This window comes from Podarcis liolepis (genome assembly GCF_965112155.1).
Source record: "Podarcis liolepis genome assembly, chromosome: 13".
Lineage (NCBI taxonomy): Eukaryota > Metazoa > Chordata > Lepidosauria > Squamata > Lacertidae > Podarcis > Podarcis liolepis.
The window spans coordinates 43,462,298-43,482,590 of NC_139573.1; the positions used below are offsets into that span (position 1 = coordinate 43,462,298).

Sequence of the window (20,293 nt, forward strand, 5' to 3'; positions counted from 1 at the left end):
GAATGCTAGTTTTAAAGTGCTGTTTGCTGACTGCTTGTAAAATTGATTGGTGCAATTGATTGATTGGTGCAATTGGCTATCACTGTAGCTTATATGTTATTTCAGCTCTGCTTTTAAAAGCCTTAACTTGTAAAGGACTTGCTTACAGTTCGGTTGGTTCTGGCAATTGAGGACTGCCTCTTTAAGCTTTTATTCACAGTGGCAGTTAAGGGGCTTCTTAATTAAACCTTCTTGGATATTCCCTCAATCTTACATGCAGGCTGATAGTGGCTCACTTCATTCTTTTATATCACATAGAGCGTAGGACTGCAGGTTTACAGATAGTGTGTTTAGTGCGGAATTGCTGCGCTTTACCATTGTAATCAAACACCTGGCAAAGGGTATATTCATACACAGCCCATTATATTCATAGTATATACTTATTGCATAGTCGTCTTATACAACTCAATTCATTCCATTTAGCATGATTCATTATTCATATTGAGTGCATATAGATCGTGGGATACCCTTTGTCCCAATTGGGTTTCCTCCTGCTGGCGTAGTTAATACTGAAAAGTGCTGAGCTGGTCTAACCATACTTTTGGTCAGTCAGCTTAGGCAATACTGAACTAAGCTTAGGGGTCTAGTGACACGTGCATTGTATAAATAATTCTTAAATTACACAATTAACAAATAAACAACAATAATAAAATAATTAAAATAATAATAAATAAAAATTAATTGATTTTATTTTTATTTTAAAACAATAAATAAGTAAATAAAAAAATAACAATTAATTTTTTATTAATAATAAAATAAAAAAAATTGGGATTAGGATTAGCGGGGGCACGGTTGCGTATTAGTTCTTGCCAGCAGACCAGGTCACCTAGCCAGGTGCTGGTGCTGTACGCTCCTTCCAGCATGCCTTCTGGTAAAAAACAACAGGCATCTTCCCACAAGGGGAACAAGGAAGCCACTCAAACTAATTCACTGGTGCCTGTTATGCCGTGTGACCCGCAAGCATTTGCTCAGTTCTTTGCGGCATTTGAAACCTTTTATAGGCAGTGTCGGCCAGGGGCCATACCACTCTCAGCGCCACCGCCAGCCTCCCAAGGTTACATTCCTGGCACCCTTCCCAGTAATCAGGAACAACCAAGTACCTCTGCCTCTGGTTCGGGCATAGCCCCACCGGGACCCGCCGCTGGGTCACCACGTATAACTCGCTCTCAATCTGCTCGCTCCCTTGGGTCTAATTCAGGTTCCTCAGGTGGCAGAGCGCCTCCTGAGAGGTCTAGCAATACTAATTCTCATCAGGACATAGGTGTGCCCAGTTTCTTTCAGGAAGCAGCGCAGCAGCTCACGTCGGTGGAAGGAGATTCCGGATCATCGTACAAAGAGGAACAACAGGGACGCCATGATTCTGACTCAACTTCAGGAAGAACTTTCTGACAGCAGGAGCTGCTTGACAGTGGGAATAAATCCCTCAGGAGGCAATAATAATAATAATAATAATAAATTTTATTTATATCCCGCCCTCCCCAGCCGAAGCTGGGCTCAGGGTGGCTAACAACAATCAAATAATCCAACATTCTAAAAACATTTCATTATAAAAATTAATTAAAATCAAATTAATGGCAACCGTTAAGCAAAATTCTGTGCAGGTTGCCAGAGGAGGGAGTCAGGCTGCGCCCTGACCAAAGGCCTGGTGGAACAGCTGTGTCTTGCAGGCCCTGCGGAAAGATGTCAGGTCCCGCAGGGCCCTAGTCTCTTGTGACAGAGCGTTCCACCAGATTGGAGCCGCAGCCGAGAAAGCCCTGGCTCTAGTTGAGGCCAGCCTAACCTCTCTGAGGCCTGGGACCTTCAGGGTGTTTTTATTTGCGGACCGTAGGTTCCTCTGTGAGACGCTCCCGTAGGTACGAGGGTCCTAGGCCGTATAGGGCTTTAAAGGTTGAAAACAGCACCTTAAACCTGATCCTGTACTCCACCAGGAGCCAGTGCAGCTGGTATAGACTCTCCTTCCTTGAAGGTTTTTCAGGAGAGGTTGGATGGCTGGCCGTCTGCCATGGATGTTGTCATGGGGCCCATTGTGTAAATAATGTATATAAAACAGACAGTTCGGGGAAACTCCCATTCCTCACTACTGTGAGCTGAATAAAGAGCATGAAATCCACACTCGACTCCAAGTATATTTCAGATGATTTAGCTGAGATTCCTGCATTGCAGGGGGTTGGCCTAGATGACCCTCAGGGTCCCTCCCAACTCGACAATTCCATGTTGAAAAGGGCATCCAATGAGCCTTTAAAGCACATGATGTTCCACAAGCGATCTGGGGCATTGCAGCTTCCCTCTCATGGACCTACAATCCCCAGAACCCCTGACAAACTACAATTCCCAGGATCGTTTGGGGGAAGACACCTGCTTTTTAGAGCAGGGGTGAGGAACCAGCAGCTTTCTTTCCCTGGTTTCCTAGGAACCAAGAACGGAAAGCTCAAGTACTTCAAACAGGGTGGTTTCAGGGAGCAGGGTGCATAAAACATTGTTCCAAATGTTAGGTGTCTCCCCTCTCCCTGCCAAGCGGTGGCAAGAGCCCATGGGGTTCCAGGCTCTCTCCTTTAGAGAACTGAGACATGGCGGAGACTGTTCTTGCTTTAAGAAATACGCTTTATTCACCTGTTTACATCTTCAGTCTGCATGGAGGGAATCTAGATCTTACAGCAGAGTCATTGCAAGAGGGAATTGACCCCCACAGCAGGCCAGCCAGTCTTCCCAAGTCAGATCCAGACTCTCCTCCTCCTCCTCCTCGTTCTTCTTTCCAGTACCCCTTGCTCAAAACCTCTCTTTTCCTGCCACCTCACACCAAGACGGAGTTCTCTGGCATTACCAGTTAGGCTCTCCAAGGCCTTGAATTATTTCTTAAAGGCCCTTGCTTGGCCAGATCCTTTTGAATAGGCTAGCCCAGGAATTCCGCTGTAGCTTGTATTTTTCACTTCACATTCCAAATAATCCTAAATCATACCATTTATCAAGTTATTCAAAGTGTTGATGCTGACCTTTAAAGCCCTAAACGGCCTCGGTCCTGTATACCTGAAGGAGCATCTCCACCCCCATCGTTCAGCCCGGACACTGAGACCCAGCGCCAAGGGCCTTCTGGCGGTTCCTTCATTGCGAGGGGTGAGGTTACAGGTAACCAGACAGAGGGCCTTGTTTCACCTGTCCCCAATCATGGAGATTGGTATAACCAATGATACCTTCAGGAATCCATTTAGAAAACCACTTTCCCATGTGTGTGGCATGTGCCATATGGAAAGGCTGTGTACAAACTGGGATCAGACAATTTCCTAAGGTAGTGTGCATATCATATGTTTCACGCAGACAAAAATGAGAGACATTAGCAACTTCAGCTAAATACATCCATTTATTATGGTTCCGCCGGAACATCCTACGGGTCTTCTGGGAGGAGGCTTGGGCAGCAGTGCAGGGGGGGAGATTCTGCAAGAAAGAAGGGATCTTTAAAGCAGAGGATCTTTAAAGGGATCTCTAAACGCTAAGGGCTGCTTCCCCCTGTCCCATTATCTCCTTCCCCCTCCTTCCTCCTGTCCCATTACCACCAAGGCAGGTATCCTCCACCTGGGCTCCAGTCCCTCCCGGGATGCGGCAGCTCCGAGGCTGAGTCGTTCCCTCGCCGCAAAGCAAAGGAGACATCAGCCAGCGCTCCCAGTCCCGCTAGCCCCAGTCTGGGGCAGGAGGGTGGGGGACCTAGGAAGGGGGCATTTCCTCCTACCTGATCTTACGAGTTCCCCAAACCTGGCCTCTGCCTCCGTACGGGCGTCTTGGCTCCATCCTGGCCGGCCTAGCTCAGAAGCAGCAGCCAAGGTTTCCTCCCTCTCTAAAATAACTCGAGATGTTCTTCAAATTGGAGGAAACCTTGTCTGCTGCTTCTGTGGCAGGCAGGGCCGGGGAGGAGCCAGGAGCCACAGAGACGGGGCAGTGGGGAACCAGCGCGAGGGTCCTCATCTGGGAACCGCTGGGATGGTATCTTGCTCTTCGTCCCAGGAGCCGGAGCTGAAGCCTCATCCCTGGAGAAATTAGGAAAAATATGGGCTACGAAGGGAAAGAAAGAACCTGAAATGCAATATATTTCTGCCAACTTTTGAGATTTCATAAGATTTCTCAACCTAGTTGTTAAGCATTTCTAAAGAAGATGAAGATGGCAAGAATAAGCACAACATGACCTTGTTGGAGATCTAGGTGGTCCTGGACAGCTGTATGCCTAAACTGAAGCCTAAACATGGAGAACTATCTATTTCCCAAAATATTGGCTCTGTCCTGGCCGGCCTAGCTCAGAAGCAGCACCCAAAGTCTCCTCGCTCTCCGAAATAACTCTAGATGGGAGGAAACTTTGGCTGCTGATTTTGCGACAAACAGTGCTGGGAAAGAGCCATGCCCACACGGAGAAGGGGCAGTGGGGAAGCAGTGCGAGGGTTGACAGCCAGGAACCACCAGGATGTTCTCTTGCCCTTCATGAGCTGGAGCCTCATCCCTGGAGGCGTGGCTCTGTGGAGGAAGTAGGACATCATATGAGAATGGGGTGTGGCTCTGTGGAGGAAGCAGGACATCATATGAGAATGGGCTGTGGGAGTCAGGCAAGGGTGCCTATTGGCCCCTCTACTATTCAATTTCTATTTAAATAATTTAGTATCTGCACTCAATGACTCAGAACTCCACCCACCGAAGCTCGCAAATCGGCATATTTCGGTCCTGCTATATGCCGATGATGCAGTAATTCTATCTAGAACCCCCATTGGACTCAAAAGAGCACTAAGAAAGCTGGCCGCATACTGTGAATCAATGTCTCAAAATCAAAAGACCAAGATACTCGCTTTTGGGGAAAAACCAAAGCTTAGGAGCTAGGAACTCCAAGGCCATAAATTAGAACAAGTCACAAACTATAAGTATCTAGGAATGGTGGTACAGGCCTCAGGAACCAACAAATGACACATAAACTCCATCGGGAGCTCAGTGGAAAAAAACGCAAACTGTATCCTTAAATTTTTCAGAGCACAAGGGGGTTTCTTCGTCCCCGCGGCTCTAAAATTATACAAGGCCAAAACTTTGACACAGCTCCTTTATGGATCTTTTCTGAGCCTGCCTTCCTCTGCTTTCTCCCCCCTTGAGAGAGTTCAATCCAGACTTCTTAGAGCTCTCCTACAAGTGTCGGGAAAGTTTTGGAAAAGCTTAAAAAATCACCAAAGTCTTAAAAAACCTCAAAAAAGGCTACCACACCGCGTTCTATGAGTTGCTCCTTGAAGTCAAGTCGCAACTGTATTAACGGTGTTAAGAAAAAGGAAACAAACTTGCAAGACGGTTCCGTCTTGAGAAGCAAGCCCATAGGGAAAATCGTCTTGCGAAGCAGCTCAAAAAACAAAAAACCCTTTTGTCTAGCGAGTTTTTTGTCTTGCGAGGCATTCATCTTGCGAGGTACCACTGTATATTGTTTTTCTTTGTTTTTCTTTTTTCTTTGGTTTTTCTTATTTATGCTTTATTTTTGAATCTTATATTGTAATTATGCATTGAAAATAAAATTAAAAAGAAGGAAAGAAACCACAGGCTGTGTACCCACCATACCTTTGGGGCTCATCCCCACTTCCCCTTGGGCGATGTGTCCAGCGAGCTCAGGTGTTAACAGATTTGCTCTCTTCTTAAATCTTTCCTTCCTCTTACCTGTTCTTTTCACGAGGGGGGCTTTGGCAGCTGCAGTTTCCTCAAAATTCTTTTAAATCCTATTCCTCCACTTAAAAAAGAAGAAAGAACCTTGCAGTTTTCTCAAATTGTGTTCTAAGCCATAATGTCAAGGGTGTGAGTGTACTTAGAGGGAAGCCTTATAACAATTATACACCCACACACCCCTCGCTGTGGGTTAAACCTCAGAGCCTCTTGGGCTTGCCGATCGGAAGGTCGGCGGTTCGAATCCCCACGACGGGGTGAGCTCCCGTTGCTCGGTCCCTGCTCCTGCCCACCTAGCAGTTCGAAAGCACGTCAAAGTGCAAGTAGATAAATAGGTACCGATCCGGCGGGAAGGTAAAATGGCGTTTCCGGACGCTGCTCTGGTTCGCCAGAAGAGGCTTAGTCATGCTGGCCACATGACCCGGAAGCTGTACGCCGGCTCCCTCGGCCAGTAAAGCGAGATGAGCGCCACAACCCCAGAGTCAGCGACAACTGGACCTAATGGTCAGGGGTCCCTTTACCTTTACCTATTGTGAATACGACGGTTCCTACATTTCGGGGGAACTGAAGCCATAGGGGAGAGGCATGCCTTATGCCGCCACCTCATACTGAACCTAACTACAGTGGTGCCTCGCAAGACGAAAAGAATCCGTTCTGTCATTCTCTTCATCTAGCGGTTTTTTCGTCTTGCGAAGCAAGCCCATTGACGGATTAGAGCTATTAGCAGCTTTTATCGGCTTATCGGATCAGCTGATAAGTGGCTTAGAAAAAGGGGGGGGGGAGAGGGGAAAAACCCGCAGGAACTCGCAAGACATTTTCGTCTTGCGAAGCAAGCTCATAGGAGATTCGTTTTGCGAAGCACCTCCAAAACGGAAAACTCTTTCGTCTAGCGGGTTTTCCGTCTTGCGAGGCATTCGTCTTGCGGGGCACCACTGTACTATGTTCCTCCTTTATAAGTGTCTCCCTTGCAGACAGAAGGGCCCAGATTCAATCCTTATTTGCCGTGCGTTAGGTGCAGCCATGGCAGATGCCTGTATCTCCACCAGCTGGCATTGTGCGCCACCTTTTTGCTTGTTTTCTCGCTGCATTATTCATCCGTTTTGACATCCAAGTAACATCAACAGCTAGAAGCCAAGTCAGGAGAGCAGGGAGGGGAAGAGAGATCAAGGATTTGGATGGAAGAGGGACCTCAAGCAGTTGCGGAAGTTGTGCTGGGACCCATTAGGTTGCCTCCCGAGTCTGGATAATGCATTATTGTTGAAGAGAATACCTGGATTATAAGTATGCCAAAAGAACACGCATGACCTGACGTGTTACTATCAAGCTGAGTTCTTGCTGGACACTGAGCTGCTTTCAACAAATCACTGAGGTGAGTAGCATAGCATCTTGGATCAGGGAGTCAAAATCTCAGAAGCGTCAATTCGGAAAGCTGAATTCAAGGGAGGCAATAGCTGAAACCAGCTCTGGCCACTTGGGGGCAGCAAAATACAGTTTTTGAAAGCATCTGCATTACATCCTATGGTGTATTGTCACTAACTAAATGAATACTTGTCATTTGGAAGGCTATAGAAGGGCAAGAAGGTTTGGATTTGTGTTGGGGATCTATCAATACCAGCCTTGGATTATATTAAATAAAAATTTTACCTGGACATGTGCCGAGCTCCATTTTCAGCATTACCAGAACAATTATCCTGGATAGCTCAGTAGAGCACGAGACCCTTAATCTCCGGGTTGTGGGTTCAAGCCCCATGTGGGGCAAAATGATTCCTGCTTGGCAGGGGGTTGGACTAGATGTCCTCAAGGTCGCTTCCAACTCCAGAATTCTGTGATTTATTCTATGGCCATATACTCTGAGGCTAAAGGTTTAGCTGTACCCCCAGACCCATCCCACAAAGTAGCAAGATCGTGAAACTTTGGGAAATTCTTTTAAAATGAGCCTAGGGCTTGCCATTCGGAAGGTCGGCGGTTCGAATCCCTGTGATGGGGTGAGCTCCCATGGTTTGGTCCCTGCTCCTGCCAACCTAGCAGTTCGAAAGCACAAAGTGCAAGTAGATAAATAGGTACCACTCCAACGGGAAGGTAAACGGCGTTTCCGTGTGCTGCACTGGTTTCGCCAGAAGTGGCTTAGTCATGCTGGCCACATGACCCGGAAAAACTGTCTGTGGACAAACGCCGGTTCCCTCGGCCAGTAAAGCGAGATGAGCACTGCAACCCCAGAGTCGTTCCGACTGGACTTAACTGTCGAGGTCCCTTTACCTTTTAGAACATGTTTAGGAACGATGAGTGTGTAGGTTGCCATTATAATGGAATGACGTCGTGACTTGAAGGTGTGATGTATACGCAGCCTTAGTGTTAAGAAAAGAGAGGCATGGAAAGGCCGTATGGTTCAACCTTGTACTCAGCCAGATATTCACAACAGAAAATATAATCTGGGGACCACAGCTGAGGACCTGCCAAACTATCAACAGCTGTGGACAAGTCAAGCCAGAGAGCCAGGCCACATGCATCAGTGATGGGTGACGCTGATGATGATGATGGTAATAATAATAATAATAATAATAATAATTAATAATAATCTTTTCCACTCATCCCTCTGCCCATAAAATATTTCCTTTCCAAATTCAGGTGGGTCAAGGCTAGCTATCTTTACCCAACTCTTGGGGAAAGACACTCTGTAAATGCTCAGAAGTGCTCAGTTCTTTATTATTGTTCTAGGGACGAATGCCAGAATTTCAAAAGAGGTTCTGGGACTAAACCCTGCTAGTTCAAGAAATGCTGATGGGCTAATTTTTTGGATGCAGTTCATGTATGAGTAGCCAGGGAGCATCAGTGCAAGATTTTGCATTGCTGCCTTTTCCCTGAGAGCTGCACCATGTCACCAACCGGGGAATCCATTCTCCAGAATTAGCAAAATCAATTGTTTTTATCCGGTCAGCTTATCCTCCAGCTGTTAAGTAATTCCAGTCCCTGTATTGATGTAACAGCTCATCTGACCCTTCCAAAGTGGGTGCTAAAATAAGTAACAGGTCACCAAGTGGAAAGAGAACCTGTCAGTGGCGTAGCATGGGTTGTCAGCACCCGGGGCAAGGCAAGTAATTTGTGCCCCCTAACCCGTGGATTTGTGCCCCCTAACCCGTGGATTTGCGCCCCCTAACCCTAACCTCCCAGATGTTGCGCCCGGTGCAGCCGGGCCCCCCTGCACCCCCCACGCTACACCACTGGAGCCTGTGGAGCCAACATAATAAGAATTTATGAGGATTTTATTTATAATAATAGGATTCTATTCTATGGGTAGCCAGGGAGGGCCAGGGCGAGATTGCGCATCACTGCATTTCCCTGAGAGCTGCGCCATGTCATCATCCAGGCAAGGCCCGTCACATCTCCCCTGTAGGCTGCCAGATGGACCCCAGAAACTGCAGAGCGTCCATTTGCAGTGTGGCCATCTGGGTGTTTGGCTGAAAAGCAGGAGAAGAAGGCCAAGGGACTAGAGATGAGGAGGGCCAAGTCCCGGCGGAGGATGACTTTGCAGCTCAACGCCTGGTGTCCCATCAAATCAGCCATGTCCAGTGCAGTGAGCAGCACGTAGGGCAACTGCAAAGCCAGGAAGACCAAGCGCAGGGCCTTGAGAGACTGGGCACACAGAGAGGCCAGGAGAGCATGGGTGATCGCTGTGTAGAAGGCCGCCCTGACTGCAAACGGGAGCACAAAACCCAAGGCCACTTGCACCAGGCTGACGGCCGCTGTGATGTCCGCCATCCTGCAGAGGTGAATACCCCCGTAGTCCTCAACGCGGGCGTACATGAAATGGGGCAGTGCCAGAGCCATGGAGAGCAGCCACACCAGCCCTGAGCAAAGCCGACCCCAGCAGGTGGCGGAGGAGTGCAGGCGATGGGCGACAGGTGCCCCCACGATCAGGCGTCTCTGTCGCTTTGCTTCACGTTGCTTTGGTTGTATTCTGTTTTACTCTGGCTGTTGGGAAACCTTGCGTATTACAAGCGAGCTCTCTGTCTCCCATAAGGAACAAGAACTGGTTTTTTTTGTCCTTTTAAGCTGAAAAGCAAGAGAAAAAGGACAATGGTCAAGGACAATGGGAGTTGTAATCAAGCATCACCTGTAGGAGAGCTGTGGTTCCCAAACCCGTCTTATTAGTGTCAGCCTTTTCCCAGAAATGCATCCACAGCATGAACATGTACGTTCAACTTGTAGGGTGTTCTCCCCATGCAATTTTTCCCTTCCTCTTACCTGTTCCATTTACATGGTGGCTTGGGCAGCAGCCACAGCAGGGCAGACAGGAGATCCTGCAAGAAAGAAAGGATCATTGAAGCAGGGGAGAACTGGACGCTATGCACTGCTTCTTGGGTTGGAATCCTATTTGCTGCTTTCCCAGTGGCTTCTGGGTGGCGCCTGTGAGAAGAGGAGGCTCGACCAGACGGGCCCTTGGCCTGATCCCACAGGCCCTACTTGTGTGTTTCCTTCTCCCTGTCCCATTACCTCTGAGGCAAGAGTCCTTAGTCTTAGTCAGGTGATCTCTGTGTAGCAGGCCACCATGACTGCGAATGGGAGCGCTAAACCCAAGGCCACTTGCGCCAGGCTGACTGCTGCTGTTACGGCCACCACCCTGCAGAGGCAAATGCCCCCATAGTCCTCTACAGGGGCATACAAGAAATGGGGCAGCGCCAGAGCCGTGGAGAGCAGCCACACTCGCCCTGAGCAAAGCTGACCCCAGCAGGTGGCGGAGGAGTGCAGGCGGTGGGCGACGGGTGCCCACACGATGGCCACCTAGCGGTCCACGGTGAGGCCCATGAGGGACAGGAAGCCGCTGTAGAAGCTGAGGGCATGGAGGCCCTGCAAGGCCTGGCACATGCCGGTGTCTTTTTAAAAAGGTATTCTCTCTTTGCAGCTAAATGTCCAGAGGACTCCCTCACCTCGCCTCATGGTTTGGGTTGGGGGTCCCAAAAGACGCTGCAGCAATTCTCCTCGAACTGGGGAAAGCCCTTGGGGGTTTGTGCAGCCTTACAGCCCCCCCCAGGAGCCACACCCTCCCTTTAATTAGGGGTTGTTTGCGCTGACCTTGCTATGCCTGTCATGGGGTAGTCTGCTTTGGAGCAGGGGCCTGGTAGGAATTTTACCATTTGGCTGATTGGCTGGGGCCATTTGGGTTTTGCCTACTGCATAAGGGATGTGGTTGGCTGTGCCTGCCCCTCCAATGCTGCTGCTGCAACAGTTGAGCACTTGGTCTTATCCAGCAGACCGTTCTTAGGTGTTTCATAAGGTCCCCCCCCTCCTTCCCCCTGCCTCCGTACCTGTGACTCATCATCTGTCCTCTTCCTGGGCTCCATTCCCTTCAGGGAGGTGGTTCCCAGGCTGCTGCTTTCTCTCGCTGCAAAGCAAACGAAGGCATCAGCAGGTGCCTGGCTCCCCTCCAAGATAGCACCAGTCTGAGGCATGAGGGCCAAGGACATGGGAGGGAAGCATTTTCTCCTACCTCATCTTAGAAGCTTTCCCCACTTGGCCTGTGTACGGGCGTCTGGGCTCCATCCCGGCTGGCCTAGCTCAGAAGCAGCAGCCAAAGTCTCCTCTCTCACAGAAATTAGCTGAGCAGCTGTCTTAATTGGAGGAAGCTTTGGCTGCTGCTTCTGCGCCAAACAGGGCCGGGAAGGAGCCATGCCCCACAGAGAAGGGGCAGTGGGGAAGAGGCGCGAGGGATGGCAACCAGGAATGGCAGGGATGTCCTCTGGTCCTTTATCCCGGGAGCTGGAGTTGGAGCCTCATCCCTGGAGTCATGACTCTGTGGAGGAAGCAGGATATCGTATGGGTTCTCATGTGACTGGCCTCTCACTGTCAGCGGATTCCCCAATGATCGCCTTGTCCCACCATGCTGCTGTGCAAATTTGCAGGAGATAAAATCACTGAGGGGGGAGTTTTGTAATCTTCACAGTTGTACTCTTGTCAAGGAAAATGAGAGTTGTCCCCCAGTTCCCAAATCTGTCTTAATAGTATACACCCGGACAACACCATTACTGGCCCCAACAACATCACACATACCATCTCGGGACTATTTAATTGCTCATCGTCTAACATTGTGTATGCCATCAAATGCCCACAGTGTCCTTCAGCTCTCTATATTGGACAAACAGGCCAAACCTTATGCCAAAGAATAAACAGACATAAATCTGACATCAAGAACCACAAAACCACAAAACAGAGAAACCAGTAGGAGAACACTTCAATCTCCCATTCTATACAAGTTCTCAAAGTAGCTGTTTTACTACAAAGGAAATCTGAAGAAGTGTGCATGCACACGAAAGCTCATACCAAGAACTAACTTAGTTGGTCTTTAAGGTGCTACTGGAAGGAATTTTTTTATTTTGACTATGGCAGACCAACACGGCTACCTATCTGTAACTGTCTTAATAGTGTCAGCCTTTTTTCAGAAGTGCCTCCACAGCATGAACACATACTCTCTACTCTCAGCTTACCTGTTGTGTTTACATGGTGGCTTTGGCAGCAGCCACAGCGGTACAGACAGGAGATCCTGGAAGAAAGAAGGGATCTTTGAAGCAGGGGAGAACTCGATGCTATGCACTGCTTCGAGGGAAGAATCCCTGAACATGTGAATGGTTTTTCATAGACCGAATGCCAGGGACAGAACGTCCCCTCTGACCCCCATTCAGCTGTCCCACCCACCCCAGGGACTGAAAGCAGATCCCACAGAGGAGTTCACAAGAGGCGCCTTTTGTCAGGAACCATCAGATGACCAGGAGATGCAGCAGAAGAGCATCTCTGACTGCATGGCTTTAAAATAGGATTAGGTGACTGAACGGAGGAGGGGGCGGTAAAAGGCTACTAGAATCATAGAATCATAGAGTTGGAAGAGACCACAAGGGCCATCGAGTCCAACCCCCTGCCAAGCAGGAAACAGCATCAGAGCACTCCTGACATATGGTTGTCAAGCCTCTGCTTAAAGACCTCCGAAGTAGGAGACTCCACCACACTCCTTGGCAGCAAATTCCACTGTCGAACAGCTCTTACTGTCAGGAAGTTCTTCCTAATGTTTAGGTGGAATCTTCTTTCTTGTAGTTTGGATCCATTGCTCCGTGTCCGCTTCTCTGGAGCAGCAGAAAACAACCTTTCTCCCTCCTCTATGTGACATCCTTTTATATATTTGAACATGGCTATCATATCACCCCTTAACCTCCTCTTCTCCAGGCTAAACATGCCCAGCTCCCTTAACCGTTCCTCATAAGGCATCGTTTCCAGGCCTTTGACCATTTTGGTTGCCCTCCTCTGGACACGTTCCAGTTTGTCAGTGTCCTTCTTGAACTGTGGTGCCCAGAACTGGACACAGTACTCCAGGTGAGGTCTGACCAGAGCAGAATACAGTGGCACTATTACTTCCCTTGATCTAGATGCTATACTCCTATTGATGCAGCCCAGAATTGCATTGGCTTTTTTAGCTGCCGCATCACACTGTTGGATCATGTCAAGTTTGTGGTCAACCAAGACTCCTAGATCCTTTTCTAGTCCTCTACTAGTCCTGATGGAGGAAACAATGCTTCAGAAAAGCTGTTGCAGGAAGTCCCAGGTGGGCAGAGGGCTTTTGGGCTTGGATCCTGCTTGCGGCATTCCCACTTGCAACTGGGTGGTCCCTTGGAGAAGAGGAGGCTGGACCAGACAGGCCCTTGGTCTGATCCTGCAGGCCTTTCTTGTGTGTTTCCTAAGGCAACTGTCTGTCCCCCTGTCCCATTACCTCTGAGGAAAGAGTCCTTCGTATGGGCTCCAGTCCCTCCCAGGATGTGGTAGATCCCAGGCTGAGTCTTTCCCTCGCTGCAAAGCAAGTTCTTTCTGGAAGCCACTGGTGGGGAGAGTGTTCCTGCGACTCCCAAATGTTTCAGAAGGACCCCTTGCTTGCAGAGCAGCACTTTGTGACATCAGCTGGCAAACAGGGGCCAGGCTGCTGGGTTGTCAGGCAGCTGAATTAAGAAAAATAAAATCAGAGGGGTCAAAACGTGCTGGGATGAGGCCACCGTGGGTCAGGCCAGAGGGGGCTGTTGGGGTGTGTGGTTGTGTCTCCCCTTGTTGGGCATCTTGCTCCCCTGCCCCTTCTTTTAGCTGTTTGATAGAATCATAGCATGGTAGAGTTGGAAGGGATGCCAAGGGGCATCTAGTCCAACTCCCGGCAATGCCAGGATCCTGCCCACAGCCAGCCCTGGCTGGGCTCCAAACTCCGACCATCTTCTTCCCAGCCAGATGCACTGACCCCTTGCAATTCTGCATAGGGTGGAGAAAGGGGAGAGAGAAACGTTTTGCTCTCTCTCTCTCAGGACATGGATATGAGAGCCACACCATGAAGCCCTGTCCATATCTCAAGGGCCGTCACAAGGAGGGGGGAGGAATTGCATTGCAGGGGATAGGACAGGGCAACCCTGTTTAGGGAAGCTTTTAATGTTTGATGTATTACTGTATTTTGATAATACTGTATTTTGGTTGGAAGCCGCCCAGAGTGGCTGGGGAACTCCAGCCAGATGGGCGGGGTATAAATAAATTATTATTATTATTATTATTATTATTATTATTATTATTATTATCATCATGAATGATCCTGGGCATTGCGGCTTCCCCCTCACAGACCTACAATCCCCAGAACCCCTAACAAACTGCCATTCCCAGGATCATTGGGGGGAAGACATCTGCTTTTTAGAACAGGGATGAAGAAGCTGCCGTTTCCTCACCCCCATTTCCTAGGAACCAGGAACTCAAGTGCTTCTAACAGTATGGTTATAGGGAGCAGCGTGTATAAAATATTGAATGCAATAGAGTTGTTAAGTTAATTGTCTTAGAATTATTATGGGAATGTCAAGGAGGGAGGGAAGGGGAAAGGGAGAATATGGGATTCTGGTGGTGAGTGATGATTGGATGAGGATTTGAAAGGGCGTTTGAATGTAAGACAGTTGAGAGTCAGTTGAGAGCAGTGGGTTCTGGAGGGGGTGGTTGGGCAACTAACTATTCAGTTTAGGATCAGTAGTCAAAAAGTTTTTGATTTGAGTTTCCACTGAAACGAGGCTGCATCTTAATGTTGTATTTTAATCTTGTTTTTAAGTTGTATTTTAATCGATTGTTTTCATACCTGGTGTTAGCCGCCCTGAGCCCTGTCTTGGCTGGGGAGGGCAGGGTATAAATAAAAATATAAATTATTATTATTATTACTATTGGTCTAGTCGCCATTTTTGTAATAAAGCAGCATATGAGATAAAAAGAATTTGAGGCCATAAGCTCAGACACACACGTCATCCTACAATCGTTTAGTGAATCATCCCTACAGTCTCCTTTAGTGAGGGTGTAGTACCTAGATTCTGGATCAAACATTGATTTTTTTTGCTCTTTTCTAGTTTCATAGGTTTATGTTCTGGTTCTAATGATGTAATAGGGATGGGGGCTCTTTAAATACTGGGGTCTGCCACACACCTTTTCTTTTTTAAAATAAAATAATTTCCCCTCAAAAACACATGCGTTGTCTCTTTAGGGTCTTCACTTACATTTGTTGTGAGACATTGGTGTTACATGCCGTACAGGGTTGGGAAGAAAAGAGGGGGGCAGTGTCAGATTTTTGTATAGGCTAAGTAGGCTGAAGCCTAGGGCTTCTAAATCTATGGGGCCTCCCCAGCCTGCTCCCCCCCCCCAGCAGGCAGTCTCCCCTCTCCCAAAATTGCAAACCCAAGACTTCATGCGAGGGCAGGGCAACTCAGGCCCAGCAACTATGAGACTCGGGGCAATCCAGTGGGGCCCAATTTGAAACTCTAGGGCCCATTTTGGAAAAAAAATTGTGGGGCCCTAGTTCACAGCCAAAGTCTGCAGAATCTTAGAGATATAAATCCGTGTGCTAGGTCGTCTTCACAAGGTCAGCAAAGCCCTTCAGAAATCAGTCCTGTTATTGAGTTCTTGTGCAAGTTTGTACAGTTCACTTCCGGATTTTTTAAAGGGAATATTTTGATGAGCTTGAGAAACAAGCAAAAGCCACCTTGCCAAATGTTAACTACAAAACAAGGAGACAAAGAGTGAGGGAACGGCAAGGAAATGACAGAAGTGCACGTGATGCCTTAGACCAGGGGTCTGCAACCTTTAAGACAAAAAGAGCCACTTGGACCCGTTTCCGAAGAAGAAAAAAACTGGGAGCCGCAAAACTCGTCATTATAAAAATAACTTTTCTGTCACTTTTTATTATTTCTTTGTTGAGGTGGAAGCAGGTTGGGGGGGGGTGACTTCAGGCCTAGGTGGGATCACCTGTCCTCACCTTCCTTCACTCTGATTCTTTAATATTTTCCAGCCCAGATAGATATTAACCAAAGGATCTCACAATAGTCATCTCCTTGCAGGAACACGGAAGCATAGGAGAATCAGATGCACCACAAAAGCATCTTGGATGGGATGGCTTTCAAAGAGGGCTAGACAATTGCATGGAGGAGAGGCCTATCAAAAGCAACTAACCGTGATGGCAATGCTCAGCCTCCCCTGTGGCGAAGGGAGCAATGCTTGTGAAAAGCACTTGCTGGAAGCCACAGACTCCCCAAATGCGTTTCACAAGGACTCCTTCCTTCCGCCCCAGTACCTGAGGGTTGTCACATCTCTCCAGGGATTTGGCCAGAATGAAGTAAACGTTGGGGAAAGGCTCTTTCCCTGCAAAGAAAACAGAGCAATCAGCAAGCGCCTGGCTCCCAGCCATGCTAGCACCAGTCTGGCACATGAGGGTGGGAGACATGGGAAGGAAGCATTCCTATAATATGGGGCACTCAACTGGCATTTCCACTTGCCTGAAGTTGGAGCATTTCCCCCCTTGTTCTGGCCTGCCTCTCTCCTAAGGAAGATACAAGCTCTTGCTGGAATCCACTGGTGGGGAGAGTCTTCCTATGAGTCCCAAATGTTTCAGAAGCATCTTTTTGTTCCTTTAGCTGCTTGATAGAATCATAGTAGGGTGGAGCTGGAAGGGATCCCAAGGGTGATCTAGTCCAACCCCCGGCAATGCAAGGATCCTGCCCACAGCCAGCCCTGGCTGGGCTCCAAACTTCAACCTTCTGGTTACCATTGCAATTCTGCATGGTGTGGAGAAAGGCGAGAGAGATATGAGAGCCACACCATGCAGCCCTTTCAATAAGCAAAGTCAAAAAGGCCATCACAAGGAGGATGAAGCAAGCTTGTTTTCTCCTGCTCCAGAGGCCTTTAGGGCCTGAAACAGTGACTCTCCTTCCATGGAGGTTTTAAGCAGCGCTTGGATGCCCATTAGCCATGGATCATCTAGTTGAGATTCCTACATTGCAGGGGGTTGGACTAGATGACCCTCAGGGTCCCTTCCAACTCTACAATTCTATGCTAAATTGGATGCTACAATTGGATGCTAAAGAGCATCCAATGTGCCAATGTGCCTTTGAAGCCCATGACTTCCCCCAAAATGATTCATGGCATTGTGGCTTCCCCCTCACAGACCTACAATTCCCAGAACCCCTAACAAACTACAGTTCTTGGGATTGTTTAGGGGAAGATATCTGCTTTTTAGAACAGGGATGAAGAACCTGCTGTTTCCTCACCCCCAGTTGAGGCAGTTGAGAGTAGTAGGTTCTGGAGGGGGTGGTTGGGCAACTAACTATTCAGTTTAGGATCAGTAGTCTAGTCGCCATTTTTGTAATAAAAAAGCATATAAGATAAAGAAAATTTGAGGCCATAGGCTCAGCTACACACATCATCATTTAGTGAATCATCCATACAATCTCCTTTAGTGAGGGTGTAGGACCTAGGTTCTGGACCAAAGATTGATATCTTTTGCTTTTTTCTAGGAAGGATGTGGGTGGGGAGAATTTTGGGATTCATCTCCACAGAAGCATTCCCAACATTGGGCTCTCAAATTTAAAGAGTGCCCTGTGCAATGCTAAAATTTGGCGCCCCTCCCTCTTGTTCTTCAGCATTGTTTTGGCACCCTCTGCAGCATGGTGCCCAGTGTAAGCACGCCAGTCATGCCACCCTAAAACGGCCCGGGCCCAACCTTGGGATGTGGTGTTGGCATGGGAGAGGATAATGCTCCGTGTCCTGCCCAGGTGGACCACAGAGAAACACTTCACATAAAACTATAGGGATATCTAAATCAGGCCTTCCTCCTCCAGCTGGCAAGATGACTGTGAAACACTTCCCCTGCCACACAAGGTCACAGCATACCTCCACATTTTGGTTGGTTTCGTGGCACCGCTGCTGTGCTTCTGGAGGTTTTCCCAAACCACGACCCTGTGAGGGAAGAAGGACATTGTACTCTCTAGGCGACAGGGGTGCCGTGGGACGTCCCCAATAATCTTCTTCTGGGGCACAGCACCCTCAAAACTTTCTCTTTCACCCCCTCCTGTCTGCCTCCCCAGTTCCCTCCCTTCCTCAATGTTTGGGGAGCAACTTCCCCTGCCATGGAAGGTCACAGCATGCCTTCAAATTCTGGGTTTCCCCATGGCGCCGATGGGCTGCTGCTTCTTGGCCTTAAGCCACTCTCCCAAACCATGGCCCTGGGAGAGACGAAGGACATTGTATTTTCCTGGCATAAGCATCCACTCTAGGGCACCAGGATCCCCAGGGCCCTCCCCAATTATTTGGGGCTGGGGTGAGGCGGGCCTGCTCCCCACCCCCGGCCTAGCCCTTTTTGGCAAATGTGGGGAATGGATTCCCCATGGAATTAACATACCACGACTTGCAATGCTTCCCTACGGTGCCACAGCCACTGCAATGCCTTCCTGTCAGAGGAGCTGGGGGACAGGAAGGAAAATAAAAACAGAGGAAGTTACCAACCAGTTATTCACAACAGAAAAACTCATCTGGGGACCACAGCTGAGGACCTGTCAAGCTATCGACAGCGCAGTGCCCTCAATGTTTTCTCTTTCACCCCTTCCTGTTTGCCTTCCCAGTTCCCTCCCTTCCTCAATGTTTGGGGGACAACTTCCCCTGCCACAGAAGGTCACAGCATACCTTCAAATTCTGGTTTCCCCATGGCACCGTTGGGCTGCTGCTTCTTGACCTTAAGCTGCTCTCCCAAACGATGGCCCTGTGAAGAAAGAAGGACATTGTATTGGTTGACATAGGCATCCAACCTAGGGGACAGGAGTCCTGTTGGCCCTTCCCAGTGCTTTTCTTCTGGGGCACAGCCCCCTCGCTTGCTGCTCCTGCCTGGGCAAACGATGGCCCGACCCCTGGCTTGGAAGGAGGGGGGTGAGGGGCTGAGGCAAGACAGGCCTGCTCCCCCCCCAGCTCCGTTTCGCTCAGGTTGGCGCTATGACCTCCTGGCACATGTGGGGAACGGATTCCCCATGGAATTAACATACCACAACGTCCAAGTTGCAATTTTTATACATGGCAGCTTCCCCTTCTTTTATTTGCTCGTGAAGCCTCTGGGCCTCCTACCTTCAGAATCCATTTCTCTCGCTGTCATCTGGCAGGCATCCCTCTTGTAGGGCATTATAAGGCTTGCTTGCAAAGCAGCACTTTGTGACATCAGCTGGCAAACAGGGGCCAGGCTGCTGGGTTGTCAGGCAGATGAATTAAGAGAAATAAAATCAGGAGGGTCAAAGTGTGCTGGGATGAGGCCACCGTGGGTCAGGCCAGAGGGTGCTGTTGGGGTGTGTGGTTGTGCCTCCCCTGGTTCTGCATCTTGCTGCCCCGCCCCTTCCTTTGGCTGCTTGATGGTAGAGTTGGAAGGGATGCCAAGGGTCATCTAGTCCAACCACCGGCAATGCCAGGATCCTGCCCACAGCCAGCCCTGGCTGGGCTCCAAACTCCAATCATCTTCTTCCCAGCCAGATGCACTGACCCCTTGCAATTCTTCATGGGGTGGAGAAAGGGGAGAGAGAAACGTTTTGCTCTCTGTCCCTCAGGACATGGATATGAGAGCCACACCATGAAGCCCTAACCATATCTCAAGGGCCGTCACAAGGAGGGGGGAGAAAGCTTGTTTTCTCCTGCTCCAGAAGCTCCCAGGACCTGAAGCCATGGTTTCAAGCTACAAGAAAGGAGATTCCGACCAGGGGCGCCGACTTATAAAAAATATTGGGGGGGCCCATACCGGGGTCCTGCCGCTGGTTCGCTCGGGTAGCCGGGAGAATGCAGTTCGAGGTGGCGGTGTTGGGGAGAGACCCTCGCTCAGGGCGCCACTAGACTTGGCGGCCGGCGGCCTATCTGGGGGGTTTTGGAGCGTATTTCGGCGGAGCGATTGGGGAGGAGGGGGCATGTTGCCGGATTCTTCAGCTGAGCCGGAGATCCGCTGCTGGGGGTCCCTGGGCCGAGTTGTGAGCACGGCCTGCTGAAGGGAGATCCAGCTGATTGCGCGACGGGGACGGCCGGGGCTCTCCGGCTAGGGCGCGCGGCTGGCTGGCTGGCGAGGGAGCAGGTGGGGAGGAGGCGGGGGTCCTCACTCTCTTAGGAAACGCACCCGCGCGCCCGATTGCCACGAAGTCCGAAGGGTGCGTGTGTGGAATTAAAAAGCAAAAACGAGATACGGGCAGGGCAGGCAAAGAGTTTTCTGCAAGAGGATGGAGGGCAGGTTGAAGAGAAAATCACTCAGGATGAGACAGTC

At 49.3% G+C, this 20,293-nt stretch overlaps 1 protein-coding gene and 1 long non-coding RNA gene across 8 annotated transcripts in view; both read right to left on the minus strand.

The window, feature by feature from the left end:
• Window positions 1-20,293, minus strand: part of LOC310690896 — a 100,540-nt gene that overhangs the window by 67,242 nt on the left and 13,005 nt on the right. The window lies entirely within an intron of this gene.
• On the minus strand, window positions 2,029-19,179 carry LOC310690801 (uncharacterized protein). 7 transcript variants are annotated; one of them, XM_083470367.1, is made up of 7 exons: window positions 19,047-19,179; window positions 18,694-18,769; window positions 17,905-17,970; window positions 16,310-16,377; window positions 13,454-13,676; window positions 12,183-12,238; window positions 11,399-11,491 (listed from the first exon to the last, which is right to left on the minus strand). In XM_083470367.1, exons 1-5 carry the CDS (start codon window positions 19,074-19,076, stop codon window positions 13,635-13,637), a joined length of 282 nt encoding a protein of 93 aa, XP_083326493.1. In that variant the 5' UTR covers window positions 19,077-19,179; the 3' UTR covers window positions 11,399-11,491; window positions 12,183-12,238; window positions 13,454-13,634. The 7 variants fall into 7 exon arrangements, 1 of the variants encoding a protein (XP_083326493.1); XR_014518163.1 differs by lacking the exons at window positions 11,399-11,491; window positions 12,183-12,238; window positions 16,310-16,377; ... (1 more) ...; window positions 18,694-18,769; window positions 19,047-19,179 and adding exons at window positions 8,943-9,158; window positions 9,946-10,001; window positions 14,436-15,816; XR_014518164.1 differs by lacking the exons at window positions 16,310-16,377; window positions 17,905-17,970; window positions 18,694-18,769; window positions 19,047-19,179 and adding an exon at window positions 16,189-16,282 and having other exon boundaries at window positions 10,026-11,491.